The sequence below is a fragment of the Zootoca vivipara genome, chromosome Z1 (genome assembly GCF_965207765.1).
Source record: "Zootoca vivipara chromosome Z1, rZooViv2.hap1.1, whole genome shotgun sequence".
Taxonomy (NCBI): Eukaryota; Metazoa; Chordata; class Lepidosauria; order Squamata; family Lacertidae; genus Zootoca; species Zootoca vivipara.
Window position 1 is genome coordinate 18,142,613 of NC_142583.1, and position 13,844 is coordinate 18,156,456.

Genomic DNA, 13,844 nt, shown 5'->3' on the forward strand with positions numbered 1-13,844 from the left:
ATGTGAGATCACACTTTAATCCTTCACACAACAACTAATAAATAAATAAATAAATAACCAAACAATTCTTTTTTAAAAAAATGCTTTTAAAATTCGGAACACCCTGTTAGGAAGCTGCACTGTGAAACCAAGGCTGGGAAGTGATTCCTCATATAAAGCAGATATAAAAAGTAAAATCTTGTTTTATGAGATGAGCCACACATGCAGTTACATGTTGCAGCATGCATAATCAATATCCATTAAAAAGACATTTCAATATGCACAGTAAGTAGACCCTGAGATGCATCCCGCAAGGGGGGGGGAGACCCAGAAAATGTCATTGGATCTTCCAAGTGAATACATTTCTATGTCCATCCTGAAAGTTCATGCAACTCATTAGCAATGATTAAGTTTCATTTGGCGCAGTCATATTTATATCCAGAAAAAATAATAGCCATTTACATGGATTGGAAGCTCTCCAAAGAATCTACCCTGCTCTCCCAAACCAGCACCTTCCCCTTCATTCCTATAGCCCGTTTTGAAGAGATTTCTTAGAATTTCCGGGAAATAAACCAAAAAACGCGCCACTGGAAAGCACTTTATTAGTTTCAAAAAGGCACACTTCCGAAGTACATTATGGTTAATCCAAAGTTAAAACATTCAACGCAAAAGCAAAACGGGCTTGTTTCCAGCATGCGCACACCAGCACACTACAGGATGGCTTTAGGGTGCAATTTCTTGACCACAAGGTAGCTCACGTTTGTGCATGTCCGTCCATTAGAGATGTAAATCCTCGGCTGTTTCTTTCATTAAGCTGCACCTCCGAAGAATCTCCTGGCTGGAGTGGCTTGGAGTCCAGCAAGTCCTTATGAGCAGTGGAAGAGGCGCCATCTTGCCTCACACCAGGGACTGTGTATTTCCCATCTTCCAGTCTGTGCTCAGGTTGCGCCGAAAGCCTTTGAGGGCTTTCTGCACAAAGCTCTGGATGCTTTTCGGGGACTGCCGAGTCCGTCACGGCAATGCTAAAAACGTTAATTTCCGATTTAGCTTGTAGCGAGACACCCCATATGTACCCAACATGCACTCCTCTTAACTGACATAGAAACTAACAGATGAGATTATGACACAAACCATGCATGGCTAGGGCAAAGGCGAATACGATATGTGGCACAATATGGTGTTCCCTTCAAGTGCCACGCCAAGGAGGACTCTGATTTGGATGAATCACAGGTCACGTCACTTACGAGGGGAACTCTCAGCACCCCATTTCACACTGCCTCAGGCTCAGGAGGTAGGTCTCCCATCTTCCTCAGACTCTGGGGGGGGGTGCCTCCCCCTGTAGCTTCTCCCACACCACAGACATGCGGGAACTATAGGCCCTTCAGAACACTGCAGGAAAAATAGCCAATGCAGTTCTGTGATACCCAAAGATGGAAGCAAAAGGGACCAGGGGTTTTGAACCCTGAGTCTGGGTTCAAATTTTCGCTTGGCTGTAAAGGTTACTGGGTGACCCCAGTACTGGGCTAAAGCTCAGGAAATCTCAGCCTCCGCAATGCGTCTGAACAAGAAGCTCTTCATTTAACATTGGGGGTTGTTGTAACGACAAAATGGGGAATGCTACACACTGCTCATTTGTCAACAGGCAACAGCCTAAGCTACCCGACACACTTGTATTTCAGAGTCTATAAAGACTCAAGGCTCACTCAGAAATCTTTTTCCTCACACCTTGCCCCCCCCCATTATCTGGAAGTTTTGACCAAATTTACTTGGCATGAGTGTGGTGCCCCCCTCAAAAACGTCTCACAAATGTTTTTATCCCCTGCGAAAGAGGTTTCTGTTTCCTTTTCCCATTCTCAGGGCACTCGATAACTTCTTTAAAATTTTGCTGGGTCATAGATACTAGGTGTGTGTGTGTGTGTTTTCCATTAAACATTCTCCCGTTTTCTGCAGCCTCCCTGGCTGCCTACACTTCTGAATCTAAAAAAGCCGTATGAGAGGAGATATACCTCATGTCACCTCTCCCTGAGCTTTAATTGAAGCCAGGAAAGCTGGCTCATGAGGGCCTGAGTTTGATCCTCTCACTGTTTCTGTATTCATGCATGTGTTTTATTTAAAGAAATTTACAGATGAACGTTTAAATGAGTCAACTTTCCATCCTGCAGTAGTCCCTGTCCTTAAATGACCATGCCCAGAATTTGGTGCTGGGGAACCAATGGCTTGCAGGGTCCCCCGTGCTGTTTAACGTCTACATGAAAACAATGAGGGGTTTGGGCTGCTGTGTCAACTCCCATCATCCTCAGCCAACATCAGGGATGAGGGGAATTGTAGTCCAATGACATTTGGAAGGCCTAATCTCTGGCCTCAAGTCATTCACAGTCTAAAGGAAAAAAGAGCCGACTTTAGTTAACCTTCCCTGCCTAATGTCATTTAGAAATTCTTACTTGGCAGCCAAGTGAAAGACTACCGACAAACTCGGTGCATAAAAAGGAGACATATAGCTGCAGAACTGAAAAAGCAGGACCTTTCCCCATATGAAAATTAGAGACCGAATTTAAAAGAAGACTGCAGAATAGCTTTCTGACCTCTTGACTTTCTGCTCAGTCTTTACAAGATCCTCAGTTGCTTCCCCACCATCCTGCTGTTTCGAGAAAGGAACTGGGAGGAACTGACTAACACTTGGTCCAGTCTGCTTCGGAAAATCTCTGGTTCTTCTCACAATCATGTCATCTTTTCCTGGATTCCTGAATCCTGCTTTGCCTCCTGCTGCATTAGTTCTGTGCTCATCTTGGTCTTTAGACTTCTCCAAGCCATCTTCGCATGTGGCAACAGAGCTTAGGGATACAGGGGGAGGTGTTCCCAAACAATGTTGTGTCGCACAAGTCAGCGGGGAACTTCTGCTAAGGCAATCGTGGGCACTGTTATTCAGGAGACAACAGATGACCAGGGAGGAAAGCTTGCCAGCGCATTAATTGCACGCAACACTCTGCTGGGAAATAGCCTTTGAGGGGACTGTGACAAGGCTAAAGCTAAGCTCGTCTCCACTTGGACAGTGTGCCTGGATGAGAGTCTGTCTAGGAACCCCTTCCAGGAAACCCCAAATAAGTGATGGAAAGAAATGCAGGTAATATACCCTGATGTTGGATTATGGAAATAATTCACTCATTCATTCATTCATTCATTCACACACACACACACCTACCTCCACATAAAAATTATAAAGGGTGGAATGCAGCATATCACAATAAGTCTCTCATTCCACCTATGCAAGGATATCTCCATGTGCAACAGAACATTCTCCCCTTCTCCCTCATGTACCACCTCAATCTGTTCTAAGAGTTTTCCCAACTCCCCGGAAGAAGATTGAGGGGGGAAGAGTCCTGTTCTGCAAGCGGAAAACATGGCGTTTACAGGACACAGTGGTTGAATGCTGCCCATAGAACCAAAACTAAATCTAGAAATTTTTTAAAAAAATAAAAACTCACATACAAAAGTAGCAGCCTAACAATACTAACAATAATGATAAGAATAGCAATAGTCACACAGCTGGACAAAAACTGCAGAAATCCTCTAGGAAGTCTTCAATAACTGGATTGTTGTTTTTTTACATTGGTTTTTAAATGTCACCAATGAAGAATTCACAACAGTCAGGCAGCCTATTCCTTTATTATATTGTGCTTATGATTATATCCACGAAGCTTTCCGTAATATCCCAAAATGACTAAAATCAAAACAGCATTGTAAACCTTTCTTCCCTCACGTCTCTCTTTAAACTAATCATGCTTATTTTCTTCTTGTGTTAAAAGACAGCAACTAGCTGGTTTTTGTTGACAGGTATTAATTAGAACGTGTCCTTTTTTCTCTCTTTCTTGTCAAGAAGCAGAATAATATAATGCACAATTAGCATTTCATGCAAGACAGGCATAAGTAGCTAATAACAACCGGTTTCCCATCTCTGACCTTTCTGCTTTCTGCAGAGCCTTCCGTTCTTTTCCTTGCTGTTTCAAGGGATGATAACTGACTACTGAAATGGGAGGACAAGATGGGCGAACGGGGCTAGTAGATTTCTGAAAAGTTCCAAATCTTCTAGCCAGCATGTCATCCCTCTCAATATCTGGGAAGCTGCCATCCATCTCTTCCTCGCTGCTCTCGTGCCACTCGCTCAAACTGCTTGCCGTTTGCTTCTGAGAATCAGCACAAGCATCCGAGAGAGATGAATTACATGCATCCATAATTTCACTGACAGTACAAGACGGAGATTAGGAGAGAGAAAGGGAGAAAGGTAATGAGAACCACATGGAAGCGCTGAGAAGAGACCTTCCCCTTTTCATCTTATCTTTAAAAACGAACTTCTGAGTTTCTTTCTAGTAGTATCAAGCAAGGAATTCTTGCAACGACAATGGGCTGATTAGATAAAAGAAAGCCAAAATAAGTGAAAGTTATTGGCTTCGCAGAAAATGGGGGGCGGGGACAGAAATGCACCACTGAAACAAAAGTACAATCCATTTTTAACATGCACACATAAATATATAACAGAGGGAGGAAAAAACAAAACTTTTACTAGATGCCCCAAAGAAATAAACTCTGTAATGCGTTGCCAGAAACAAAGCAAAAGCTAAGGCTACCGCTTCAGATGGTATACCAAAAGTTTGAGAAGCCTTGATCAGTAAGGACCCCTCCAGACTGGTATTTTGGGGGCAGGTGAATTCTGTGCAAGGTCATTGACACAATAATAGTGCATTAGTGGTAGATTTATAGTATCCCCACTTACTCTGCCAAACCTTTATCAGGCATTGCAATTATAAAAAAGCTAAAGGACCGTTAAGTCCAGTCGCAAACGACTCTGGGGTTGTGGTCCTCATCTCGCATTACTTGCTGAGGGAACCGACATTTGTCTGCAGACAGTTTTTCCGGGTCATGTGGCCAGCATGACTAAGACACTTCTGGCGAAACCAGAGCAGTGCACAGAAACACCATTTACCTTCCCGCCGGAGCGATACCTATTTATCTACTTGCACGTTGAGGTGCTTTCGAACTGTTAGGTTGGCAGGAGCTGGGACCGAGCAATGGGAGCTCACCCTGTCGCGGGGGTTCGAACCGCCGACATTCTGATCGGCAAGCCCTAGGCTCTGTGGTTTAGCCCACAGCGCCACCCGCGTCCCCATTGCAAGTATAGGTAAAGGTAAAGGGACCCCTGACCATTAGGTCCAGTCGTGACCGACTCTGGGGTTGCACGCTCATCTCGCATTATTGGCCGAGGGAGCCGGCGTATAGCTTCCAGGTCATGTGGCCAGCATGACTAAGCCGCTTCTGGCAAACCAGAGCAGCACATGGAAACACCGTTTACCTTCCCGCTGTAGCGGTTCCTATTTATCTACTTGCATTTTGACATGCTTTCGAACTGCTAGGTTGGCAGGAGCTGGGACCAAGCAATGGGAGCTCACCCCGTCACAGGGATTCGAACCGCCGACCTTCTGATCAGCAAGCCCTAGGCTCAGTGGTTTAACCACAGCGCCACCTGGGTCCCTCATTGCAAGTATAGGCCACCATAAAACCTATATAAAATTTTAAAATATATACAAAATATGACGAGGAATTTCTCTTCCTGCTAAATAGTGGCATTCACCACTCTAAGAGATACTGTTCACCACTCTAAGAGATACTGTTAATGTCAGGCAGATAGAATCTGATATTTTCATTGTGCCATGATGTTAAACTACCCGAAAAAGGGGATATAGCACATGTTTGCATAGCTGGTTGTACAATGGACAGTAGAAACGAATATGTCCTACAGTGTCCGGCACATTCAGAGAACATCCACAATGTCTATCTTTTTCTGGGGATGTTTGAATACCTGCCCTTGCCAAAAGCTGAGGGGGAAGCACACATCGTTTATTAAGTTTTCCTGCAATGCTTTCCCAGTGTCACCACATTTTTGTTGCGTGTGGTCCTAGAGTGCAGCAAAAGTGGAACACCACCCTTATTCCACTCCAAAAACCACAACATTTTGGGTATGGAAACTTACAAGATTTCAGGGCATGCACTTGCCGGAAGCAAGGTTATATCTACTCCAAAAAGTTGGCAGTAATGAAAGCGGGATCACATATAACTTGCCCTGATAACACCATGTGCACAAATTGTCATGAATGAACAATTCAATAAGATGTCTGGAGAGGGCCTAAGTCAGGCATCCCCAAAGTTCGGCCCTCCAGGTGTTTTGGGCTACAATTCCCATCTTCCCCGACCAATGGTCCTGTTAGCTAGGGATCATGGGAGTTGTAGGCCAAAACATCTGGAGGGCCGCACTTTGGGGATGCCTGGCCTAAGTCAACCTGTGGCTGACCCCTACTGAAGAGAATGCACTACCACCAGTATCCTCCAGGAGATCCTCTTTGGCTTGCCATGCCATTCTTCTTTGCACAATGCAGCTTAGGGCAGAATCACACAGCAGAGGCCAACACTAAGCGCTTCATTAGAATCAGGAAGTAGTATCCGAGAAATGGGGAAGGGGCGCAGTGGGGTTTCATTAGGAGGAGGAGTTTGGATTTGATATCCCGCTTTATCACTACCCTAAGGAGTCTCAAAGCGGGTAACATTCTCCTTTCCCTTCCTCCCCCACAACACTCTGTGAGGTGCGTGGCGCTGAGAGGCTTCAGAGAAGTGTGACCAGCCCATGGTCACCCAGGAGCTGCATGTGGAGGAGCGGGGACGCGAACCCGGTTCACCAGATTATGAGTCCACCGCTCTTAACCACTACACCACGCTGGCTCTCACCACTTGCATGCACATGCATTGCTTGGTCCACAGCAGAGGTGGGAGATCAGTACGCACTGGGTGCATGAACCATATAATAATAATTTATTATTTATACCCCACCCATCTGCCTGGGTTTCCCCACATATGACTTGTGGGGATCTAGCATGCCAGATGAGTGCAGAGGATCCCTCAATCAGGCATACACTGAATAACCCATCCTGAGTTAACGGGACAGAGCAGGCTGGAAGTCCATATAAGTAATAACCACTTCAGGGCAACGCTTCGTAACAATAAGATATATTTATTTACAGCGGAACCTAGGTTTTCGAACGAAATCCGTTCCAAGGGATTTCAATGCAATTTCAATGGAGAAAAGTGGAGAAAACCTCAGCGGGAGCCATTCTACTTCCAAGGAGCGTTTGAAAACAGAAGCAATTACTTCCGGGTTTTCGGCGTCCGGAAACCGAAACGTTCAGCTTCTGAGATGCTCGAAAACCAAGGTTCTACTGTATTAGGAAATAAGTAGAACTGGATTCTGAGAGACTTAGAGTAGAACCACATGGGGAACCACCATGCCTGCTTCCCAAACATGTCTGCCATTTAAGATTAATACAGGGTTAGGAAAAGCAGAGGTGAACTGGCAGGCTCTTCTTAACCTGCTCTACATCAATCAGTTCTCTCCTGCGTCTGTTAGCCTTCACCCCCCCCTCCAAAACATTTATTCTCCACAGTCAGGTATCTTCATCTCTTGGGGGGGGGGAGGTAGTTTAACACACATGCCACATTTATATGGAAAAACCTGCAGGTACGGGAGGAACTGAAGCACCTTTACCTGTAGATTCTCCTGTAGCAATTAGCATCCTCCGGCAAAAGGTCGCATCCAAACCATACATTCAAAGCTCACGGACTCCCCCCGAGGAATCCTGGGCATGCAATGCAGTTGGTTAAAGGTGCTGGGAACTGTAGCTTTGTGAGTGCTAAACTACAGTTCCTAGGATTTGTCAGAGAGTATCATGCGCTTGAAATGTGCTTTGAATGTGTGGGGTGGGGGGACTCTGTATTCGCTTCTTAACACATAGCTCTGCCCTTACTTCCAAAAGCACGTTGCAAGGAGCAAGCAACTTAATGGACATACCAAAGCTCTACAGACATGTATGCAAATAAGCAGCTCTTAGCTACGACCATGTAGATGGATGAAGGTCTGTACAGCACATCCAGTTCTCTCCCCACCCACCGGCAAATAATTTCCTCTTCACCATGTGCTTCCCATTGCCACTCCAATGCATTGAGCCTCTCTCTTAATCGGTCTCCAGATGGTAGTACGAGGTTGTATTCAAGTAAGTCCTAGGCAGAGTTAACCCACTGAAATTAATGAGCCTAAGTTAGTCACGTCTAATAATTTCAATGGGTTTAATCCAAAGAGAACTAGCATTGAATACCACCCATGGGATAACAGATGCTGAGAAGTTTGATGGGAAATGGGGGGGGGGAGATTGCTGCATGCATGCACACACCTGTCACAAAAACAGAACTAGTTAGTTGTTAGAAGCTAACAAATTTCCCATCAAACTCCTCTTGCATCTGGTTGTCAAACAGGAGGAATTATCTCAGAGAGATTCTTGCAGAGGGCAGGTCAGTTGTACATACAGGTGAAACTCGGAAAATTAGAATATCGTCGAAAGGTGCATTTATTTCAGTAATGCAACTTATTATTATTATTATTATTATTATTATTATTATTATTATTATTATTATTATTCACAAATGCTTTCTTTTGGAAATTCCACAGTAATAAAACAAATAGTTACAATAATACAAAAATAAACATCGCTATTACATTTCATTAGTTACATTCAATTTATAATTGACCCGCCCAACGACAAATAATTACAATTACAACAAATAAAGGCTTGACATATCTTGCTATGCATTTCACGCATCTATCTCATATATTGGTTTCACCTTTTAAGTTGCATTACTGAAATAAATGCACTTTTCAACGATATTCTAATTTTCCGAGTTTCACCTGTATAGAACTTGTAGGTTCGTACTTACGTACATGAGTGCACTCTCTCTAAATCCTATCCTAGCAAGGGCTGGGCGATATATTGATATATCATCCCGAACCGGTTTGAAGTCTATATCATGATACTAGTTTCATAGTTTTTGACCCGGCAATATATTTTGAATCATGATGTGTGTGTGCGCGCGCAACGAAAAAATCGCAATGCAGGGGAAAACAATGAAGCCAGCCAATGGTTCTACATAGCTTCCTCCTTATTTCAGACATGGTGATATATCGGCATATTGCAATGTTTAGCTGGTGATGTGGCGCGATGTTGAAAACCAGATATCGCCCAGCCCCAATCCTAGCTATTGTGCCTTTTGCAGAGATACAAACTAAATACCTGGGATTAGCATGCAGCCTGTGGACATCGTCAGGATGACCAAGAGAGTTGACATGGCTCACAGAGAGCAAGGATGAGGTTTCAGCTGAGGTCCCAAGAGCCCCAGCTCTTTCCCTATTGGCTGCCTCTTCCATGTCATCTTTAGGCGCAGCCCTAGCAATTGAAAGCTTCTCCCAAGCATGAAGGTCAATTTCTGTCACTGGCCCAAAGTGCACAAACCTCTGCTTGGGGATGCCGGCCTTCTTGGACGTTCTCCCTTTGTGGCTTGCAAAACAGTTCCGACCAGCAGCTTCCACTGCCGTTTCAGAGGTCAGAAATGAACCTTGGGTGTTGGTGAGCTCCTCATCGCTAATGGCAAAGATGTAAGCAAAAAATAAAAAAAATAAAAAGGCATATAAAAAGGCAGCTACAAGACTGAGGGAAAACCAACAAACCAAACATTTAACGAGGAGGAAGAAAGTCACCCCATGCAAGAAATTGGGGTGGTGCGAGAGGAGACCCTGGAACGCACCCCTTATTATCAAACCAAGGAAGTGTTTGAGCAACATGGAGAAAAATGATTCTGACTAAGAGTGAAAACAACATTTAAAAATGTAAACAGCATTCCAAACTGTATTCAGAAAATTATAGGAACTTATCAAAGGACAAAAGTGGCTTGGTTCCAAGTGATGGCATAATGTCTCTTGGAAATCTGAGCAGTACATTCGCAAATAGCTATGACGGCAGTTTTTTCTTGCTTTGTAAACTTTTCGCCAGATTGTGCCCACAGCCCTTCCACTAAACAAGATAGAGAGCTATCGTCTAGACCTGATTGATTCAGACATATTCCCATGTAACCCCGAGCAGAGCTAGCAAGGCCTGTTGCCACAGCTGCTTCCTGCATGGGAGTGCCAAGAAAAGAGGGAAGCCCTGTGAGTGGAAACTTGACAAACACCAAGGGAAAGAAAAGTGTTTCATTTCAAGCCTAGACTCTTAAAGATTATGATAAGGGTTATTCCTGTACAGATGTGATCAGGAGACTTGTGCATGGAGCCCCTAAGATGGCCCATGGTGCTATTCTTAGCTATGTTGGGGGATGGACAGACAACACTCCCCTTGGTTGCTTGGGAAGGTTCAGGACCCCACTAACCCCAAGGACACACCAAAGACCACACACAGAGATAAGGGGTGGGTGAAATCTCTCAATGTTGGTTTCTCTCACTTTCTCATTTTTCCGGTCTTTTGTTCAGTTCTCCAGATTTGTTTGCAGTTCCTTTTAAGTGCTCATGAAAATTCATCAGCATTCAACACAACTTTCTGTTAATACAGTGGTACCTCTACTTACGAATAACTCTACCTACGAATATTTCTACTTACGAGTGGAGCTCCGTCCGCCATCTTGGATGCGGTTTAGATAGGATTTTTTCTACTTCCGAATTTTTAGATAGGGTTGCTTCGACTTGCGAATTTTTTCTCCCAATGCATTCCTATGGGATTCGACTTATAATTTTTTTCAACTTACACATGTGCGTTCAGAACGCATTAAATTCGTTAGAGGCACCACTGTATACGCATTCTTGCAAAGCAATTTCCCCTAATTGAATGCATTTTTTACGTTATTATCGCCAGTATATATGCATTTTTAAATGCACATTTTACCCTAGCATATGCATTTTTGTACACATTACTTGGCTGGAGAATTAACTGCACGGCAAAATTAGGAGAAGTGTGAATTTTGAAGGATGTGTTTCGTTCACATGTTGTTTCATGACGTGTGAATTAGGCAGATTCTCCCCATTCCTACACAAAGATGACTGGCAGAAAGACACATCAATTATTATTGACCAGACCTTACTGTGTACCCTGGTAATTTGCTGCATGCAGATATTATGCACATGTCTTAATTGCTGGCCTTTGGTATTCCTGAGTGCCATGATTTGAGTTACAAATGTTTTAGGAGCAATATGAATCTTTATTCTCTCTCTCTCCTTCTCTCTCTTTCTCTGGAAACATACCTGGTTTTCCCCGAAACTTTCAGTCGGTCCCAGGTGTCTTGATCTGCTTGTGTTATAGTAGCTCTCACAAAACATGACAAATCTAGTTGGGAAGGGCTAGCCTGAGTTTTTCGCTTAGCCAGGTCATCTCTTTGAACGTCTGGAAATTTAGATTGGTCTTTCTCCTTAGACTCGTCCTTCTGTGACTGCAGGAATGGTTTGTCTTCACACACCACCATCGGCCTCGCTGAAGTCACACCCATCTTCTGTCCACTAATTTAATGCACATTCCAGAATCAGCAGGACAAAGAATACTTCTGAAGGACCAGACAGTGACAAACGGCAAGCTCAGTAGCAGGAGCGGCCCAAGCTATTTTGCTGCCTGAGGCAAAGGACGAGGCGGTGCATTCCCCATTCTGTGCACAAAATCTGACTAGTCCTCCACCTCACCTTAGGGCAGCAAGGAAGTTTAGGGGCTGCACAGCAGACCCTTTTCTAGTCACTTTCCGCCCTTCAGTTGCTGCCTGAGGCAGCTGCCTCACTCTGCCTCATGTAAGGGCTGGCCCTGCCAAATCAAAATATTGAAATGTTGAGTAAAAGTGGGCAACGGAGGAGAGAACGATGTTGGAGGAAGCAACCATCTGTTGCTGCAATTTCAGCTAGTGGCTGGTATGCTCCATTGAGAGACAATACCCCCGTTTTTACATAGTTATTGTCTACCAGTGCTGGCAGCAAGATTTTGGAAGCTCTTTGGCATGGCACTTTCAGTGGGCCTCCTTAACCTGAAAGAGGCAGGGGTGCAAAAGGAGAATGCTCACATGCTACCTCTGACCTTCTAGAGTGCTTCAAGCAAAGCAGGTGGCAACATTGGGACAGAAAGCTCAGGTCTTGCCAAATGCCACATCTTTGGCCAGACCTGCAATCTACAGACAGACTATGGGCAAAGACAAGCAACCCCATTGATGCATTTTTGAAACAATATTTAATTTATTAACAATCTCTCATTTTGACAGTTACGATGACGTCTACTTCCTACGCCGCAATGAATTCAAGTTTTGTCTCCTAATATAGCAAATCTTGGGGATTTTCTTTTACTGCTAACCATTCCCAAGCTCGTCATCCAAGGATTTGGACACGTTCTTCAGATGCCATTCCAAGACATTAGTCACCAGTTAGATGCTGGGACTGTAAATGTTGGCATTTATATTGTCGCCACAAAGGCAACACTTTTTATATGGCTAAAAGCAGCTGGAACTCACAAAAGACTTTCTGCACTCTCCAAGAAAGCTATACCCAGTTAAAAAATATTGTATACAGATATTTCTCAAAGCACAAAGAGGAAATCACTTATGCTCCCTAAAAATGTCACTGATCACCCCTTTTACTATAATGCATATAATTACCTACGCCTGCAATGAGCAAAATGGACACCAGTCTGGCTCTGCAGTAAAAACATTTTGCTCAACATCCACTGGTGTGTTGCATCACCCACACCAAGCCCACAATTATGCCTGGAGCTTAATACAGCTATTGTATTTAAAAAAGAGAGAGAAAGGGCTTTGCAGGAATTCCCCGCAAGGGGGTTGACCAAACTGAACAAGACCTGTTTTTGCAGCTTCTTCATTAGCAGAAATAAATGTGTCCCAAGCCAATAGCCAGAAAAGAAACTGACAGCTTGGTGTGACACAACTTGGCGTAAGACAAACATTTCTTACAACCCTTAGACTAGCCAAGCTAGACAATGTGTCGAGAGTCACGAGTTTTGTCTTCCAAGATCCCTGCAACTGCCACTTTAACAGAACTGCAACTGGAATTCGTTTGTTTCACTTCTGAGTCCAGTGGGGATTGGGGGGGGGGGCAGAGAGAAGAGAGGTTCCTCTGGTATAAGGTTACCAGACATCCCTGTTTCCCGGGGACAGTCCCCGGATTTACAAATCAGTCCCCAGACAAAATCCTATCATTCCTACTGAAGTTGAAAAGTGTCCCCGGATTCAATGGGAAAAAAATCTGGTAACCTTACTCTGGTACCTACTTGTGGTTTTCCTCCCATGCCACACAAATACCCTTTTATTTCCCCAGGCCTTTAAATTGCGAACTTTTGAATCGACTGAGTTTTAATTCTGTTGCACAATCTTTTGTGATGCTAAGTTTTCTCTAGGTTGGCTGCTGCTAAAAAAAAAAATACATGCAGGATCTTGTTTACTTTTTTCAATCGTTCTGGGATTATTACTGCATTTTAATGGTCTACTGCAGGCATAGGCAAACTCGGCCCTCCAGATGTTTTGGGACTACAACTTCCATCATCCCTAGCTAACAGGACCAGTGGTCAGGGATGATGGGAGTTGTAGTCTCAAAACATCTGGAGGGCCGAGTTTCCCTATGCCTGGTCTACTGCATGTAAACCACACAGAGGACACTGCTATGCCATTTATATATATGCTGTAAACAAGCAAGCAGGCAGGCAGGCAAGCAAGCAAGCAAACAAACAAACAAACAAACAAACAAATGGTTCCTTTCCCACCTGGGTGGGAGGAATTGCAGGGTCAAGCAGCAGGAAGGTGATGTTGAATGTAAAAAAAACAGCAGGAAGTAAGAGGGTTGAGCAGCCAATCTCCCTTCCATTTCTGATTTCAGTTTCTGATGCTACTTTTCAGATTAAAATACAGCAAAATGTTGGGAGGGAATCGCAAAGTCTCCTGTGTATTATATCCTTTTCTTACGTCTCGTGGAA

General features: G+C 44.1%; 1 protein-coding gene across 4 annotated transcripts in view; it reads right to left on the reverse strand.

Moving 5' to 3' along the window:
• The window catches only part of LIMCH1 (LIM and calponin homology domains 1), a 193,827-nt gene that overhangs the window by 32,848 nt on the left and 147,135 nt on the right, over positions 1-13,844 (reverse strand). For 3 of the 4 annotated variants that reach the window (XM_088658871.1, XM_088658859.1, XM_088658866.1), the window contains 5 exons: positions 11,135-11,386; positions 9,141-9,488; positions 3,937-4,215; positions 2,562-2,873; positions 738-1,001 (listed from right to left, as the gene is read on the reverse strand). In XM_088658871.1, coding sequence (XP_088514997.1) covers positions 738-1,001; positions 2,562-2,873; positions 3,937-4,215; positions 9,141-9,488; positions 11,135-11,386 — 1,455 coding nt within the window. The remainder of the gene's footprint in view (positions 1-737; positions 1,002-2,561; positions 2,874-3,936; positions 4,216-9,140; positions 9,489-11,134; positions 11,387-13,844) is intronic. The other variant, XM_088658862.1, reaches the window with a different exon arrangement.